Below are 20,260 nucleotides of genomic sequence, written 5' to 3'. Positions count from 1 at the left end.
GTCATATTCCTATGCTCGAAATTATTCTCATTCTTAGAAGCAATGGCAGACATCGGTATTAATAACATTTATGTCAGCAACGCCAACAATTACGAGTAGATGGGACATCCCTTGCAGTCTAGAGCACTACCAACAATAAAAACAATCTAGAAGTTGCTTTGGGCCACAAGGAAGCAGTCTGCGTTTAGGGCAGGACGATTGTTGTCAAAACTTTCAAGGGAGTATGTGCATCAATGGACAGACCCAACTTGTAAACAATGTAGATGCTGGCATGGGTATCCCCATCAAAATATTGCCAATGTGCAAGCCATACAATCCGCGCCCAGTGATACCAGCATTATTTACAAAATTAAAAGCCATTGTTATTTGCAATATCAATACATCTAAGTCACGTAAAGACAACACACATTGCATTACAAATGCTATAGGTGTCACATTTGCGAAAGTTAAAACTATTGACATTGTAACTGACATAGCTATTACTTTTGCTAGTTACAAAACCAACACATAAATAAAAAAAGTGTCATTTACAATACCAATTGCTCAAACTTTCCTAATGCGAGACCTATTGCATTTCCAATGCTTGTTTAATGCTTGTTGAGATGAAGGGGTGGGTGCCCGTGGGCCAGCCCTCGCTCCAGGTTGGGTCATCCCACTGCATTAGGGGGTAAGATGATGTGCATACATGGGAGTGGTGGTACTAGACCCCACCCGTCCCCTGAGGGAGGGGTGGAGATGTTATGCAATGTCACAAAGTAATTCCAACAGCTTATGTATATTTGTAATTTGGTGCATAGTATTAGGTAGTGTTTGTGTTTAATAAATGTACTCTTACTTTTATAAAGCAAAGTACAGACTGGACAATCAATTATTGAGTGTTATTTCTGGGCTGTTGTAATGGTGATTACTAGCCTAGACCACCTCCGTGAGACATTTTGTGACATCGAGCCCGACGATCACGGATGCTTTTCTTCGACCTGAACGATGCACAGGCCTCACAGTTTCTGTCTTCGTACTCCGGAGTGAGGCAGAGATTACAAACCTGGTGCAAGTCCCTGTGTGGGAACTTAGCACCACACCCAGGGCATCTTTTGAAAGGTTGACTGGAGGTGTGGTCGGCGCAGATAGGCCCAAGTCGACGATCGAGGAGTTTGTCTTTAAAGATACGCATCGAAAGGGGAACGCGATCGAGACAATACCGTCGAGTGGAGCGAGATTGCACGTTGACGGGGGTTCGAAACCGGCACTGACCCGGAGCGAAGCAAATCACATCCGAACCCGATGGCGGAAAAACCAACCTGGAGATGGAGTTGATGCCCATGAGCACTATCGTCCTAAGGAGGAGTCAACCACCTTGTGACTACAAAGACTTCTTCCAAGACAAAAACAAAGTGCAAACATCCAAGCCCACACCAGATGGCGATCTATGCATAAGTATACGATCTACAGCTCATATGCCTTGAGCAGGTTATTTCATAAATGGGGTATCTGTCAAATGTGTTTTACATTGTGTTAACAAAATTTTAACTCAATGGGAAATATAGAATGCCACAGGATGCTCCAACACCACATTATTGGAGTGCTCCACAGGCACTGCTGCTGCGGCAATGGCTCTTAAGCATGCTGAAGAGCTGCCGCTACAGGATCCAAGGATGCTGAAAGTATGCAACTGGGTGTTATTGCTCACCATGGTGTTGTGTTAGCACTGACAAACTGCACCTTTCCCTCTCAGTATAGAAAACATTATTTATTATAATTTGTCATACCTAGACTGTAGATGAACACAAAGCAAGTTTAAGCTCTAGTAATTACTTCGGACAATCCTTTAACCAGAGCAGCGAATCATGGATATCCTCCTTTGTCAATCGCTGAAGCAGGTTTAGTACAAGGGTAAAATTTGGAATACACTGCTTGCAGTATCCCACCATAGGAAGGGATATCCTCACCTCCCTCTCTCGCGCTCTCTCGCTTTCTCTCTCTGAGGGGTGAGAGCATCTACAACACAGCTATCATCCACTCCTGAGACATCTTCCTTGTACTTTTTTCTAATTCGGGCCCTAAATATATTACTTTAGACTAACGATATTGGAGTTTTGCAAGAGAGACCTTGTGACACGTAAGCCAACCAATTCATCAAAGCAGCAGTTTCCCATTTACATGCCTCCCTCATAGGCAAGGAAAATGACATTTCCTCAATGTACTGAACCAACATAGATCCATGAGCAGGATACAAAGATTCTAGGTCTTTGTGAATAGCTTGGGAGGAAATAGATGGTGATTCAGTATACCTTTGTGGGTTTCTATGCCATCAAAATACATTTTTGATTTTAATAACAAATTTGACTGCATGCAATGCTATTGATAAAAATGCAGAACAGAGATGTAACACAATGGACCATTCTGCCAATGTAGTAATCTGTGACATATTCACTCCAGGGTTTGGAACATGCTGGAAATTGGTGATCACCATATTGTTCTTTGCTCTCAAATCGTGGACCATTTTTCAAGATACACCATCAGATTTGCACAAAGGGAGAAGGGGTGGGACATGGGCTTTATGATATTAGTCTAATAAAAACCTGCCTAAGGAAGTCTTAGTTTACTGGCTAAATTCCCGCCTGAGCTTCATGTGGCAATTTCTATTGAGGAATTTGTAGTCATCTTGCATCATCCCTCAACCTTACATGTACTGGCTGGGCACCGTACATCATTTCTCCACCCTTCACTGCCCAGAATCCAGTCGGAACTATATTGCACAAATCTTCAGATGTTTCATTCAAATCTACATCATCATCCAATTCATCACTTTATAAATGTGCATCATCATCTCTTCTTTGTACAAACACCCCATCTGGAGTACAAAACGCAATACAATTCATTTTGTACAATCAATGCCTTCCCAGCAAATTCACTGGGCTGGATATAACCGAGTAAAAAATCATGTTGTTCCGTGACGGGACCTCTAGTCACCAGGACAGGGTTTGAAATGGGATGAGTTATAACAGAATTGGAAATGCAGACCAATTACACTAATTTTCCTGAGAGGGGTAAATGGGGTACTTCTGGAACATGCAACACCAGAATCATTCAAGAAATCCACAAGGTGTCCATTCACTCTCCCTTTCGCGTGGGCCTTCCTGATTTACTGGGAGCTTAGGAGTTTGCAAACAGGCATTCCCCCCCCGCCCCATGGATAGCCCTGTTGGTTGTAGTCTGGGCCCATCAAGATACCCAATGTAGCAACGAAATAGGCAAAATCATTGTTTAGCACAGACACTGGCTGAGCTGCAGGCACCGTAGCAGAGGGAGTATGGAGCAGTGCCGTCATATATAATGGAGTTGGTGCTACAATCGGGGAATGGAGCAGCAGGTGGGGCAGTTAACATAGCTGGTTGGGCAAATGTTTTCTGCAAGACTGCAAATTTTGGACTCAGTGAATATTCCTCTGTCCATTCAAGTAAATGCATTCCTGGAATGTCATCATCAGACTATGCCGCCTGTTTTCTGGCGACTCCTTACTCCACTCTCTTTTCAAACTTTCTACATCCCACCAGCTTTCTTCCCTTTTCCAAATATTTCTCTAACCAATGCCACAACATCACCAATTTCTTTCTTCACCTTAGTCTCACTCAAATGTAACACATGACTGACACATTCTTCTTTTTTGTAAATCCACTTCTAGCTGTCCCGCTACCATAGCACACTGATGATATGCCACTGATGTTCGAATACTAGCTTGTAATACCAAGTGAATCAAATCATCTATGCCGAATCCTTCCAATGCAGATCCACTTCTTGACCATCTGACTTACCATGCCAATGGTTACCTTTGCTCTTCCCGAAGTTTCTCCAACACCCTTTTGGCACATAAGGTTCTGCTGGTTAGTGAACATTCAACAAATCTTCAAAAAAAACAGTCCTCATCTTCTTCTGGTCCTTCAGCAACCGAAGAAGAACCAAAGAGGGGCACAACCCATTTTCTTCCACGCCAACTCTCTTTTCGCCTCTGCAAAGCTTCTTTTTTTTATACCAGCTAACACCTTACCCACCTGTTCCTTTTCCTTGCTCTAACTGACTTTATAAATTGCACGCTCTTATGGTTCATTCAGTGCCTCACGCTCTACTGGTCAAAGTGGCCTCATTCATTCATTCATGCATGTTCACAAATACTGCAGGTGATTAGTTTCAAACTAACCATTCTCAGAAAATTATAATTTCAAGTCTTTTTGGTGAGCTCATGTCATTCTTTCAACCACAAGAGAGTACGCATAGTGACCTTTGACAACATTTAGCTCATTGGCTCTCCCTGAAGGGAGGGTGGGTGCCCAGCTGTGCTTCATCTAGCTGCTTTACAGTTACACTTACCTATGACTTTGGGTGGAGAAGCCACAACTCCTAGACCAGAAGGGCAACCAACCCTTTTCAAATATTTCTGCACTCATACCGAGGGGAACCACCCCCACTAATGCATTTTCCACTCAACCTGTACATGAGAAACTTCACCGTATACCTCCTCTGCATGTAAGATTACCTGGGTAAAGGTAAGGTTCTCAATCACACCTTCCTATGACCTCTAATATCTTCGATACCCTTAAGGGCCTAACCCTTAGGGGAAATCGTCTAATCAAGGGTATGAAGTTTCTGGAACTCGGCTGGCTGCTAAGTGGATTCAAATGGCAACTTGGTTGGCTTTCCCCAGAGCAAACTTAGAGAAAGAAGACAGAGCACCAAATGACCTGGGAGGTATCCTTGGTCCATAGATCACAGTCATTTGTCAAAACTCTCTCTGCTCACCATATCAACCTTGGTTCTGTTTACATCCGAAGGTGGGTTAGGGGGTGCAGGTGTCCTGCTCTTGGGCAGTCCTAGCGGCCACAGCTGCTAAAAAAACAAGTATTGGAAATGCAATAGGGCTCGCATTAGAAGAGTTTGAGCTATTGGTCTTACAAATGATTTTTTTTTATTTATGTGTTATTTTTTAAAATAGCTAAATTAATAACTTTGTCAATTACAATGCCAATAGTTATAACTTTCACAAATGTGACACCTATAGCATTTGTAATGCAACATGCTTTGTATTTACGTGACTTAGAAGTATTGATATTACAAATAACAATGGCTTTTAATTTTTTTAAATAATTAATACTTAAATAATTTGAGTGATCTGTTTTTGCTCGCTCACGGTCCTCAACGGCAAGTTGGCGACTGCAAGCGAGCAAAATCAAAATCCCGGTGAGACTTTTTCCTCGTTCGGCATCGGCAACACCAAGTTGCCAATCATGAGCCTGGAAAATAAACCTGCCGGCGAGATTCCCAACGCGGGGAGGTCAGGTTTATCATTGAGAGTGGTAGCGTATGCTCGTAACCACTCGCAATGAGAAACTACCAGTCAACGTTGAGAAAGCTGCTGCTCGAGTACAAATCTACTCGAGCGGCAGAAAACGACCGCTTTGCACTGTGCATGATGCCGTTCGTAATGATTGCACAGTGCGGACAAGCATCCAGCACTGTGCAATCATTGCTAACAGCACTCCCCTACCGCACTACGCAGTTCGCGTAGGTACGCGAAGAGTGTGTAGTGGGGAGTGCACTTCGCGTAGCTATACGTAGCGCTACTACGCAAACTACGCCCAGGGTTAATCAAAGTACACAAAATGGAGACAGGAAACTCCAGGCGACCTCTGGACGAAGTACTTTGAACACACAGTCCATCGTAAAATAAGAAAAAAAAACAACATGTAAAAAAATCTCTGCCAACTAGTTCCTCGATATTTATAAACCACCACCACATATAAACGACATATATAAACAAGAGACAACACGCTTAGTGAGTTGGAAATGTTCCAGTTGCAAACTAAATACTCAAATTTCATGACAATCGCTAAGTGGATGCAAAAATCTGTTCTCAGATAAACAAGAATCCCAGACAATATAGTTTTAGATAAATCAGTTAATTCATACAAAATGAAAAAAAAAGAGGCCAGTCAACAAAAATAGTGTACTTCCCGTAGTCACGTAAATGCACAAACGGGCGGAAAAACATGCTGAAATGGCCAAACGAGGAATGTAATCATCAAGAAGTGCAGCCCGCCACGCTAGCCCCCGCCCTCCTCTGGCCTTGTTAGTGGCAGGCGCAATTATGGGAAAGGATGCCCTCATCTCTCGGAGTGCCCTCTCCAGGAGGGGAATGCACCTATCGGCCATCTATGTGCAGCTGCTCTGCTTCCTGCCGCCTTCACATTAGCCTTAAAACTGCATACACTTCAGCAATCAAGTTGAAACTGGTTCAATAAGGTCAGGGCCAGGTACATTTTCAGGATACCCGCAGACTTAATTATTTATTGCCATTTAGATTCATAGTATGTAAACAAACCTAACGTGGATATCCGGAAAACCTTTCAAGCATCATGTTTCCGTGCACCAAAGTAGGGCAATCCTTCTCTGGAACATGGGTTAACGAAATTACTAGTACAGAGAGATACAGGGATCAGCATAATGCTTTTCTAAGCGCAGAGGGAAGTTGGAATGGCCTTCAGATACAAGGGGTTGGGCAAAAAAAGATCACACATTAAAAAAAATGACTGAAAGGCAAAGTATAAGCTAGGCAGTAAGTCTGGTTTTGCAACAGACAGGAAAATGGATAGCAACGATGGGTCTGGTCGGCTTCAGCAGACATGTATAACTTGATATCCTTTTAACTTACCACAGCATCGAGGAAATTAATGCAACACTCAAACTCTGGCTTTGTCTCACAGAACAGGCGGAAGAGAAGTCTTCCGATCGGCTGCTTATCACATAAATTGTAGTAGTTTCTCTCTGCAAATGCAAAAGGGCAGAGAGGGAACGGTGAGCAGAAACATTGAAATTTTAGCAAAAGCAACAGAGGCAGAATGATGATCACAATTCTGATATTTGTATTTACTCTGAAACATCGATGTGACTTTCGGTACATTTCAATCAATGTCTATCACAAAATACACATTGCTTCACAATTATATGTAAAAATAGATCCCTATTTAATGTATCCAATGACTTCTATGCTGGCATATACTGCAGTGTCTTAAAATAATTGAAGAGAAAAACAATGCGATAACAGTTACTAAATAGAAAACAAATCGGACCTGAGCTGTGGAATTTTCATAATCATGTTAGTTATACTTAGGTCTGTGTTTCCATAGGAAATGCCTTTTTTTGGTTTGCTAATAACTTTGGCACTGTTTGAAAAATCAAACTACTTTCCAAAATGATTCTCTTTTTTGGCTAGTTTTTTCATGGAAAGTTTGGGGTGATCCATCAAGTGGGGGCAGAGAAAAAGGGAAGGGGGTCCCAAAACAAAATCCCCATGCATTTTTCTACAAACCTTTTAAGGGAGCACTACCACAAAAACCGCTGAATGGAATTACATCAAAGTTGGCAGGAAGATAGATTTTGGTCAAGAAAAGAATAGTGCTTGTTGTGATTTGGTATAAATATGCTAAGCAGTTTTTGGGAAATTAAGGATCAACATTTTTTGCATAGCTCGACAGATGAGTAAGTATCCATCCATAAGCCATTTACAGTCCTGCGGTGTTGTAGCCCTAATGTCCAGGTTATCACTCTGGTGTGTGGTCTGAGATTGTGATCAATCCAACGGTAGTGTTCACTACCCACTGATAAAGGCCCCTAATCATCATAACATAATGACGGCCAGAATATGATCTGTGTTCATGGGAGAAAAGTATGTTCTCATATCATGCGTCTTCTTCCAAACATCAAGCAAATACAGACCTATAAAATATTCAAGCAAATCTGGCACAACCTCCCCGAGATCTGTCCAGTTCCACATGCATTACCAAGTTAAAATCCCCTGCAATAACTATTTTCCCTCAGCATAGCCCGCCACCAGTCCCATAATAATTAACGTGAGTCTATTCTGATCTTCTTCATGCGCACAAATCACCAACAGGTATCGGCCCTGCCTATACACCACTTTGTACTGTGCTGTCAACTTAACCCTTTTAAGTGTCAATAAGGCAACTCCACATTTTGAATTTGGCATTGGGAAGTGTGATATTGTCGTGGAAAGAATCTATTCATGTTTATATTCATGTTCTGACCAGGAAGTGTGTTTCTTGCAATGCAGCCAAGTGCACACTATCTTTGATAATCTGATAGGAAATAAGATTGAGTGCCTTCACAGGATGGGGCAGTTTTAGCCTCAAGAACGTATAAGGTAATGTGCCCCTAACAAAGTCCAATTTGTCAATAAAGCAAACAGCATAATCAATTAAATAAAGCTGCTACAGTCAACATAAAAGTTGGAAACCATGAAGGTTTATTAAAATGTCAAGTGCATTACAGAAGGCAAAATATAATTAGTACCAAAATCAGCTAAAACGCGTGTAGGGAATTACCATAAGGCTCAGTCAAATGCAGCAAAAATATGAGAATTATTATAGGTCCTTTACATGAGACAGACTGACATGGGTCTAGTCTCTCCGACTTAAATAGCAACTCAGTGGCTCGCTTCCACAGTGAGCCTTTTTCATGAGAAAAGGCAAAGTTGAAACCACATAGTCAGCATAAAATAAACAAACTGTTGCAAAGCTCAATCAATCATAATACAGAATTAAATGCAACAATGCTAAGAACCACCCCCCCCTACAAAAATAATAATTAGACCTCTCTGGACCTATTGTCATCGATGTGACAGCACATGTCTAGTTACACAAAAATAACAGTAGGCTCATATAATGAACAGACCTACTGATATATAGAGATAGGAAAGTCCTTGAACAGTTGAATTTGGAAGGAAAGCTTTTTCCGGAGTTCAACGAGAACAGCATGTCAACACAAAGCCTTTCATTAGTGCACATTTTTCTACAGGCGAGGAGAGGAGAAATTAAACCAAAACATGGCTTCTTTTGAGATTCAAGATGAAGTCAGGCCTAAATTGAGCCTACTTTAGCCAAGCTAAAGAAATACGTTTTTCTACAGTGCAGTGTTTTCGTTATTAATGCAAAACATTCATGTAACTAAGCACACATTTATTACCACTGTCCAAGAAAAGACAGAATCAGATCTCTTTGCAGAAAGGGTGATTACAAACGTGTTACGTTGAACTCTTAAAACTAGTTCCCATAACTTTTAGCAATGAACATTTTCAAAATTCTATCTATCGCAAGGAAAGGTTTTATTGAGATTTCATGTGCACTTGTTTTATCACCTACCTTTTGTTTTAAATGTGTAACACAACCTTGTAAGCTTCAAAGTAATGTTCAGACAACACAAAAACATAAAGAAACTCATGTAATTATATAATAACTTTTCACCTACAAAAGGTAATATAAGAAAAAAAATTATATAACAAACAACTAAAATCAAAATGAAGAATCAAGACCGGTCTTAAAACCCTTGACGAACTCGCAAGGAAGGATATGGTTCAAAATTAAGGAAGAAGATTGTTCTATATTTCGAGAGTCAAAATCAGTGAGTGCTTGAGGTATTTTTTTTTAGAAATGGCAGATTAACATAGCCGGGGGGATAGTGTGCTCTTTGGAATGGCAACAATCATCACCACTAGTCCTCACACCTCCTGTCTCTGTATCTCAATACAGAACAGGTAGATCAGTCCTCTGGGAGGGGTGGGGGGCAGGTGAAGAGAGAATACACTGTAACCTCAGTGGGATCTCAGTCTTGGTGGAATTGAGCTGCTAGGGTCTGGGCATAGCTTCTTGGTCAGCTAAAAACTTAGGAGCTGCAGCAGAGCCAGTGTATATTTTGTTGGTAGGAAGTACAGACGAAGAACTCCCAGAAACCAGGTAAGAGGAAGAAAGGTAAAACAGCAAAATATCCCATGGCAGCAGAGTTGAATCTGTTATACTTAACATTAAAATGAACATGTATACGATTATGTTGCACATCCCTACACATGTACCTAGGCACCAAGCACCTCTGAAGAAATACCACCCTATCCAAATATACCCTTCCTCCCCAACAGTTTATAATAAGAGTTAATAGTAATATACTAAATAGAGGAAACTGTGTTCCACCTCTGTGGGACAATGTACAGTCCAGAAAAAACAATGTAGCTGCACCCTTCCCTTGCCCCGATCTAAATTTTCATGGCAAGCTTCCAAGGCCATCAGTGGTCCATGAAAAACCTTCAAAACATTCCATATTTAGCACTATCTAATGGCCTCATTCCTCAGCCAACAAAGTACATGGCCAACATTCCTTCAGCTATGTACCAGAGGATCCAGGTATTACTTCCCTCACCAACTGCTTGAAAATATGAAATCCTACTCATTCCGGCTTTCTAAATTGAAGCTCAAAACCAGAGGTAGGATAAGAACCTGCAAAATCCCCACTATCTTAACATCCTCTACAAATGACTCATACACCTTTAATCCTCACCCTCTATTCCCCCTAGTTACAGTTTCAATCAAGGATACATTTCCCACTTCTTCCCCTTCACCATACACAAATGAACGCAAATGATCAAAAACCGCATGGTATTTTATTTAAAAGTACTCAATTTGGACCATCCTCTCTTTCAAGACTGGTTATCACCGCCTGATAGTTTGTATTAATAATGATAAATCTGCATGTGATGAGTCTGAGACTATTCAATCATCAGACGTCCTCAACCTTTTGCCATGTAAGGAGTGACCTGCTCAAGCTCAAAAACAAGACCATAGAGACCAACTATCTAAATCTGGTTAAAGTTTTATTGAGGGCAATGACTACAAGCTTAATTACTTTTCTCTTCGTTAAGGTGCTTTGAGACAAACCCTGCAGAAGAATGATCCTGTCCATTCGGAAGAGAAGTGGTGAGGCCTTTCTCGCTTCTCTTATAATCAGTTCCTTATGCTGGAAAGACATAATCGTGGGTAATGTATCCCTGTTTCTCTCTTTACCATCTCTTCTTTTTAGACACATCATCTGAGCCCTTTCAGAACACACTGTTCATCCTCATCCAATTGAAGAATTAAAGCTATAATAATTGAAACAAAGAACTTTTAGGGCAACTTTTATGAGTGAGGCATCAGCATCTTTTGTTGCTACCCCGCCTGACCCAATCTGACTGGTCTACCTCAGTCACACTTGAATAGGGTAGCCCTTTGAATGGGGAAATGCTCAAATAGTTCTGCTGCCTTAAATTGCACCAGCACTATATACAAATGTGTTTAACATCGTCCGTTATGGTCTAAGAAGGATCTTATCTAAAAAAATAACCAGAATCAACGTACTTTTGTCACTCCGTGGCAGCAGTAACAGACAGTGCAGGAGATTCCCAGGGGAAAATCTAATTGCAGGGCTCACACGCCCCTTTTCACAGAATATACTGAGGCTAGCCTCAGGGTCCAAACAACCAGCTTGGGAATGCCAGGAAATAAGAATATGCCAAAAAGTGTCCAGGCCTCGTTCCAAGAATTATATCATTCAATTTCTCCAAAAGACCTACGAGTCACCATCACTCAAGATAAATAACCCATCGCAGGGCTCCATAAAAAAAGGGCAAGTGAATCATTTGCAGCAGACCACATATGTCAAGGGAGTGCCCTCATTTTTAGGCCCAATACTTATGGGTCTCTCTCTGTACGACTTCCATGTCCATTTCCATTGGGTTGCCAATTATTGGTCACAAAATGCCTGTCCTTGGCGTCTTCAACCTGAATATTCCATCAGCCATCAAAGTACACAAGAGCTCGGCACTGGTCTCCCCACAACTTTGAGTCTCAGCAGCCTTCTTCCCTCTCCAGTCAGTCACCTGAGACTAAAAAGGTTTTGTGCTGAATTCTGAACAGTCTAGAAGTAGCCTCTTGACTTCCCTGCAACGGCCTGAGAGGGTTAGCGGGAAGACTCCAACAGACTGACCAAATTATAGAGAGAGGTGTCAGCTTCACTCTTCATCAACAATCGCATCTCTCTGAGAATCAAATGCTGACCACCTCAGAATCTATGAGAAGAAAGCAACCTTGATGGGCCAGGCCCATAAAGCAAAAAGGGTGATTACAGGCGTGTTGCAGTGGACTCTTAAAAACTAGTTTCCATAACTTTTAGCTGTGAACATTTTCAAAATTCAACCCATCGCAAGGCAAGGTGTTTTTTGAGATTATTTGCTCTTGTTCTATCGCCTATATTTTGTAAAATGTGTAACACAACCTTGCAAGTCTCAAAGCACTTTGCACACAACACAAAACATAAAGAAACCCATGTATCAATCCAATAACATTTCACCTACACTTTTTTTTTTTTTTTTAGAAATGGCACATTGACATAGCCTGGAGGATACTGGAAAGGGAGCAATCCTCACACCTCCATTATCTGTAACTTAATACAGAACCTATGTGGGTAGGGGAGTGGGTGGAAGGGGGGGGGGTGGAGAGAGAGAATACACTAAACCTATGTGTGGCCTTAGTCTTGGTGAAATGGACCTGCTAGGTCTGGGCACAGCTTCTTAGTCAACTAGAAACCTAGTACCTGCAGCAGAGCCAGTGTAAAATATTCTTGTAGGAAGGATGCACGAAGAACTCCCAGAAACCAGTTAAGAAGCAGAAAGGCAAAACAGCTAAATATCCCGTAGGAGCCAAGGAGGGAGAGTCACAAAGTGAAAGGACATGAAGATTGGTGTAACAACTGCCACGTTAACGCAGACGAGACACAGAAGCAAGACTGCTTAGGTCACATCATGCATGCAGTGCTGCCTCGTGTAATCCGAAGTCGAGCTCTGCAATCCAGAAGAGATGGGATGCTGAGGGAATTGCTGTAGTGCCGCAGCCTTCACAAACCAGCACATGGAAGATGCCAGGTAGCGAAGCAGTGTACTGTTCCCATGCATGATTACTGCTGTGAACGTGCCTCTCCTTTCTTTGCAGAGAGACTGCTCCCTTGGCCCCAACTGCTGTAGCCCTCTGACAGAGGGCATTTCCTTCTCTGGCAACCCCATCCTAAGACAAAGGTTTGAGCTGAGATATGCCAATGTGCCCAGGCTACTTTGGGCTTTAACACTTTACTCTGCACTGTCTGCCAATGTAACTTATTTAATAGTGGTAGGACAGCAAAGGACAGGGATGCAAGACTGAACGTTCAGACAACCCTTAGGAATGGCTTATGAGAATTGACAGAGCAAGGGATACTTCTGGTACTCAGCAAACAGGGCTCGAGTCACACATATAAACCTTTGGTTCTGATTCAGTAGGAAATCTATTAAGGCAATTATGTGCCATTACTAATAGCTTTCATGCACAATGTGTCCAAGAAATACTATTTGGTGGATGAGGAGTAAAGCTTGAGGAAGTTTGGGCAACAGCTGCAGATGTCAAGCTGACAACCCATCAGCAACATCCAACGAACCCAAGGACGGTCAATATTCCAAATGCACAATCCAAGACGCAGTAGTGTTTGCGATTCCTATGACTCCGCTAGGCAAACTGCTCCAAAGGGCTGTGTAGAAGTTTGAAATTAAAGAGTGAGCTATGCAGAAAATGGGTCTCCAAAGGAGGAGCAATACGGTCCCGCAGAATTAGCAAATTTAACTCCTATTTCTGTGCTGTAACTATTACCAGCAGGACATAACCGCCTCTAGTAATGCTAAGCAGTCACCAATAATAAAGCAGAATTTTTGTGGGGGAGCCTTTAAAAATGGGTGCAGTGGAGGATCCCAAACCAACAAGGCCAAAAGCAGTACTTTCCTGAAACGTCCACAGTATGGAGCACCAACTCAATCACCTCAAGTCACTTTGCAGAAACAGAAATGAGACTGAGAACCCCATCCCTGGTCTGGGTTCAGCTTTAAAAGGGCAAAGTGCCTTGTAGTTTTGTAAGGAGCTGAAAGAACAGAGCCCACTGCCATTCAAGCAGCATGGCCTCCGGTTCCATATAAACCTCTGCCTTCACTTTGTCTTTTAGGGTTTGAAGTGCAGGGAAAGAAATTACTTTGTTTGAGATACTAATACAATGAAGTTTGCAGAATGCGGGCGGCATTTCTTCTCAAAGGACTAATACGAACAGCGCTTTACTCTTCTGTAAAGCAGGAGCTGGCTATCAACCAACCATTGTCCTGAGTAAGGCAGGTGGGAGCAGCGGCATAGGGTGGGTTGCCAGCGCCCATGGTCAAGGCAAATACCGCGCTGCGCAATTTGTGCCCCCAATTTTGCACCTGGGGCAACTGCCCCTGTGGCCCATGCTACGTCACTGAGTGGGAGGATACCCCAACTCAGAGGAGAGCACCAAACCTTTAAGTAGGGGCACATTAAAAGCACATAAAACCCTTTGCAGAAAAGCGATTCCTCAGGACAATCAAGACCCCTTTCACCGGCAGAAATGAAGGAGTAGGTATATCATAGGGCGTGCAGTTTGTCACTGAAAGGCACCTACTTAATAGCCTGAGATGTTCCAGGATTGAGAAGGCTGCAGGAGGCTCCTTGGTAGGATGTCTGGCCAACGAGACAGAAGTAAGTAACCTTTGCCAGAAGCACACACACAGAGTGTATGAAATGCTCCCTTAATATCCGGCAGCAGGTCACTATTGGGGCAGGCTACACTAAGCAGCAACTGGATTGCGAGATAAATGGCGCCCACGACATCAACTTTAAATAATTTTACAGTTTAACATCCCTGCTTGTAAGATTCGCCTCTCTCGCCCCTCAATGAACTGGAGGAAGAAAGCAAGCATAAATATTACGCACACAGCAGCTGACCTACATCTGAACTAAAAATAACAAAGGGGAAAAACTGTTTCTTCCGTGATCCAGGAGCGAGCTAAAATTAGCCTGAAAAAAAAACACACTCCATCACCTCACGCCAGTGAGGAATGCGATCCGACCAGATTCTACACCTTTAAGCACTAAATTCATGTCCAACTACCCCACAGCAAAAGGCTCGGAAAAAACACGGTTATTGTTTCATAAATGCACACTAGATCCGGTGTTGCATTCATAACACCTGGCGTTACCGTGGAAAGGAGGAGTCAGTATAGACAATGCGCGGATCAAAAGGTTCACATTGTGCCTTAATGGAAAGGGAGGCTAAACAGAGATACAGAAAAAACGATTCACTAGTAACTTGTAATCTTACTTAAGGTTACTTTTTCAAATACATATACATTAGACTAACTCCAACTGTGAGAAGTATCTCGGTACACATTTCAGCAGATAAAATAATTTTATTAAATGATCTTAGAAAAGCATTACTGGAGGAAAAAGCATTATCTAGCTTTTGTAAAGAGAGTAGTTAAATAAAACTACAGTTTTACACTACAGTCTACATTAGTCTGACAAATCTAGACTGTTCACTAAAAAAGAAAAAAAACGGACAAGGATGTGAACCGACAACCACTTATATAATCCAAGCGCACCACTGAGACACAACGCTCAGCATTAAACCGGAATTTAGGAGTAAATTAAATTAATTTTCAACTATACTCCTATTTTAGTGTGGAGTTTTATCAGGATACCCACGATGGAGATTTAGTATTGTAAAGTGAAAAAGTTTTCCTTTTCCATAATGGAATCTTTGATATTGATAAACATCAAAACTGAATAGCAATCTCATCTCTTACTCCGGAACGGAGTAGAACAGGAAGATAGGACTTACCTTTAAGAATATTTTCAAGCAAGCATGTTGATAGAAAGCGCAAGCCCACTAAGATGTTAACTTTGGAGTCAATGTTAGTGTGCCATCGTACTGTAACCGTGTGGACTGACTAGAGGCAGCTACCCTGCAAACCTCAGAGAAAGGAACATTTCTCACAAGAGAAGCACATGCTTCATTGATTCTAATGGAACAAGCCTTCTTTGTTGTCAAAAATCAATCAACCACTTCTGCTTCTAGCATGAATGTAGCATACTGATCATCTAGCTATGGATAATTTTGGGGATAATTCGCCAGAGTAAAAAAAACACAATTTACTAAGATGTTTTGGCATCTTTAGTCTTATCAAGATGGCACTTCATGTCTCTTTCAACACCTGAAAGATTAAGGAACATTACTGCTAAATAAGTCTGATTCGAGAGGAACAGGTCAACTAAGTCACCAAAGAAAATTAAAATCTGCTATCACATTGGAAAGAAAAATATGTGAGTTCCAAAGAACCTCGTTATCATGGCATTTTAACCAAGCTCTCTTCCACCCACCATAAACGTCAGTCACTTTATTGACACAGTTTTAAGGAGTCTTATGCCTAGGACCAAGGCAAGAGTCCAGAGGATTGGACAAGAGAATACACAAGTACCACGGTTCTTCATAGGAAAATGTGTACCCTTACTCCACACAACTCCCTGAGGACGTCTAGAAAAACTGGGATGCTCACATACATTAGTGCTAATTATGACGAATGTATGACGTTACAACACATACATTTACAATGCATGCCTTTACAAAGCAGTTTTTACATTGCAACATCCTTACAACACATACATTTACATCGCATAAAACTGCACTTACAACGCATTCCATTACATCGCTTTATACCTTTGCAACGCATACCATTACATTGCATTTAAGGTAAGTGTTGGATAGTGTAGGGGTAAAAATTACTATTCTAACTCCAGAGGGTGCAACAGTAGGGTAAGTGTTGGATAGTGTAGGGGTAAAAAGGACGTTGCAATGTAATGCCTGTGTTGTAAATGTAGTGCTATGTAATGCCTGCGTTGTAAAGGTTGTTTCCCAATTATGAATAGCACACATATGGATGAAATCGAAGGCCATATAGAGGTAAATATAGAAAATGCAGTGTTTAAAATGTTTTTAATAAGCTGTTGGATCAATATGCCTATCCAGGCAACAAATGCTTAATCACACCCACCTAAAGGCATACAAAAATCTTGTGGAAGAATGAAGGAAATGGGTCCTGCACAGATGCCAAGCCTCTTTCATAGATTAAGAGTAAAGAGAAAAAGGACTGAATGCCACACCAGTCAGAAGTTGTGTGTATAATCTTTGTAGGGTGTTTCTTCAATTAGAAGAAAACCAGAGTATTACTTCAACCAGGTTCCTCTAGTTCTCTCTGCCTTACTCTTGCCTCACAGTCTGTTCCTCAAAGTTTTGCAGTCAAGCAGGTATCTTTCTCGGCACTGTTTACAACACCCTTACCGGGCTTTTGATTCACAGATGGCTGACCTTTAATCAAATCATATGAAAGGAGGGAATGGAGAAAAAAAGAGCACAGTAAAAGGGAAGTTAGAGTTACAAAACCATTGGAATTATGGTTAAGTAAGATAGTTAGAAGTTCATGATAACTTTGCCCTGTTTGCAATGTTTATGACCTCACATATGACAACACTGATGACGTGTTAAATGAAATAACCAATGACATCACTGATCACCTCAAATTATGTAGCTTGTGTCCTGCCTGGCTTCCGCTAGATCTCCTCTCGGCCTCATCCCTCCTTCAGCCACTTGCCTCTCCTATTTGTTTCTCTGCAGCTTCTTGGTCTGTAATTGGCTGCTTTGATTCCTTTCTATATCACCCAATAGACTGTGTGCCGCCCTGCTTCGAACTTACAGTCCCTCTAAATGCTCCTGACAGCTCTGTAACCTTTCTGTACGTCTCATTTCCACTACATCTGCTTGTGTGCCACAGAGTCCCTTCAGCCACTCTGCCGCCCTCTGCTGCCACCTCTACACATCGCCTGCCTCCCCTGCATAACCACTTAATGCCCTACTGTCCGCAGCCTGTGTGTGCCCACTGCAGCACATGGTGTGCTACCTTGCCCTGCACCCTAGCTGCATGCTACTCCGCCCTCAGTATAGCCTTTGGAACATCTGGTGCGGACTGCTGAGCTAGTCATGCAGCCAAGCTGTACGCCCAACCATCGTACTGTCCTCCACACAACCAATCCCTGCTGCAATATGTAAAGGACATGTCTGCGGTCATTTGTAGCAGGTGGCAAGAGGCACTAGGAGAATAAAAGAGTTTATCCTTTTCCCTGATGTCTCTTTGCAGTGCATTCCTACTGCATGATCACAGGTGGATCCACAACTACACAGCATGAATGACACACTGAGCCCCAGAGAATTTGTTGTTGTTGGGGGAATGGCCCCTTGGGCATGGGTTGCTCCCCATTACAAGGGCACAACTTTGTTCTGGTTTCTGCCCCCAACGTCCGTCCCCCCGTCCGTCCCTCCTGGGGCAAACCGGGGGGAGAGGATTTACTAAATAGGAGGGATTTACTTTTGTAGGTAGGTGGAGTGACTCCTGTGGTTAAGGGTTTCTCTCATCTACATTTGCCGTTTTTTAGGGCTCGCCTGCTGATGCGCTCTTGCGCATAGCTGGCGAAGCTCTATAGGGACTTAAACAGCGTTTAACTACTGGCGATTCCTCTGGCGATTCCTTGCAGTGCATGTGGTTTTTAACTCATTGCGCAAGCGCAATGAGTTAAAATGCGCGTGCACAGCAAGGATTCGCCAGCTTGGTGCCGCCAGCAGCTCTTCCCGCTCCGCCCCCTGCTGCATATCAAAGGCTTTTTCTCGGCCGGCCGGCCGTGACTCTCGTTTCTGCCGTGCTTGTTTTGCTCTCTCTCTCTCCTCAAGTCCTCCGATGCTCTTCTCTCCATGGCCGCAGCATGCCCCGTCCCGCCTTTATTTTTGCTCTCTGTCTCCTCAAGGCTTCCCCGCCGCTCTCGCGCATTATTCCACCAGCTGCAGCAGTCTCGTTCTGTCTGAACGAGCAATAATAACATCATTTGTGACCAGCATCGCAACCGACCTGTTATTATTCTTGCTTGGAAGAGACTGTAGCACTGTTCTTTAGGATGTTGACACTCTTTTCCACACCCTCCCCAGGCGTCACCGTTATATTAAAGTGGTGTGGTAGTCAGCTGTTGCACTTTGTAGTTCCCTGTTGTGACAAGTTGTATGGCATAAAATAAGATTGATCGCTTTGAACTACGCTTGCTGGTTTTTAACAGGTGCCATTGTCTTCAAATCAGGCTGCACTATATATACATTCGGATGAAGGTTGTAAGTATTTGAGATACTCTGGGAAGTGGAGACTATTTTCTTTTGTCATTGTTTTTCTGAGCCTTCCTAATTTCACCCGAGTTCATTTGTTACAGTAGCGTCCCCTGGAATCATTCATGTATCAAGCCTTGATTTGGCTGCATTTGCTTTGGTCACGTGGGGGCACACCTACAGCCCTTTTGTAAAATGCAATTGAAAGTCACGCACGATTAGCTCTGATTTGAATGGCTAATCCTGTTACTCTTTCAACATTTAGGTTGTGATTACCAAGTTGTGTATTGCAACCGTAGCTTTATGCATTTCCATGCATCTGTCTGTCAGATCGGTTACTTCTCTAAGGAATTTTCATTTTGTTCATGTACTTGTTACGGTAAAAATGGGAGTAACTACTTTATTCTTCAGCCTGTACCTGCCATTGAACAATGCAACGTTATATTCCCCTCCAATACACCAACATTGCACGTTTATAGCGTGAGTGGTTTGAGGGCGCACGTTCTGTTCTGGTCTGCCCGCCTCCAGTCTTCGAGGAAGGCTGATGTGCTGAAGAAATGACTGCGAGCCACGGTTTTAATAATCGGGCGTCCTGCCAACACCCAGAGTTCAAAATTTGAAAGTTATATGAGTGGGTGTGTTCGCGTCTCTGCAGTTTGTCTTGGCTGTACGATCGCATGTAGAGAACTTTGATTGCTAGTAACATTTCAGAGGAATGATGACGTGCTGAACACTACAACCTCGCCAGTCCTCGGAGTTGGACAGCACTACTCACAGAAGATTGTCACTCGCTTTTATAAGCCTGGGTTGACCGAATAAATATTGTCACCAATCCTGGCGTTTTGGCTCCATCCAGAGAAGAATGACTCCCCCGTGTGACGCTATTGGCTATGTGGTACTTAATTCCTCCTTGCGGGAAGAGCCCAGATTGGAACGCGCGAAAGACAATCACAAAAGAGAAATAGTCATCATGCAATTTCCAATTTACTTTCTCGGTGTCCTATTTGCCCCAAAAGTGGTTTCCAAAGCAATCCCTTTTGTTCTTTCTCTGCATTGGCAAAGCCAATAGGGTAGACATAAATGTGATAAACAACATTTACGCCTGCGGTTTCAGTAGTTATCAGTTGTAATGCCTGTTCAGTTGCGCTGCAACAATAAATTCAGGGTTGTTGGCTTTGTCATTCTACTGTTAGTAGACCACGAAGCATTCATTGTTTAGTACTTGGGCGGTGTCCTGCCTGGTGGTGCTTGTCTTACACTGCACACAGGTCCACCTCTGATACCGGACACAAGTCACACCAGACGCTGCACACAGTCCTGCCAG

The 20,260-nt window shown here is 42.6% G+C and overlaps 1 protein-coding gene across 2 annotated transcripts in view; it reads right to left on the bottom strand.

Moving 5' to 3' along the window:
- Positions 1-20,260, bottom strand: part of GRK5 (G protein-coupled receptor kinase 5) — a 638,763-nt gene that overhangs the window by 297,873 nt on the left and 320,630 nt on the right. For both annotated transcript variants that reach the window (XM_086922934.1, XM_086922935.1), the window contains exon 3: positions 6,704-6,816. In XM_086922934.1, the coding sequence (XP_086779060.1) occupies positions 6,704-6,816 (113 nt within the window). The remainder of the gene's footprint in view (positions 1-6,703; positions 6,817-20,260) is intronic.

Source organism: Lissotriton vulgaris, chromosome 5 (genome assembly GCF_964263255.1).
Source record: "Lissotriton vulgaris chromosome 5, aLisVul1.2, whole genome shotgun sequence".
Lineage (NCBI taxonomy): Eukaryota > Metazoa > Chordata > Amphibia > Caudata > Salamandridae > Lissotriton > Lissotriton vulgaris.
This window is presented reverse-complemented; position numbering and strand designations above follow the sequence as displayed.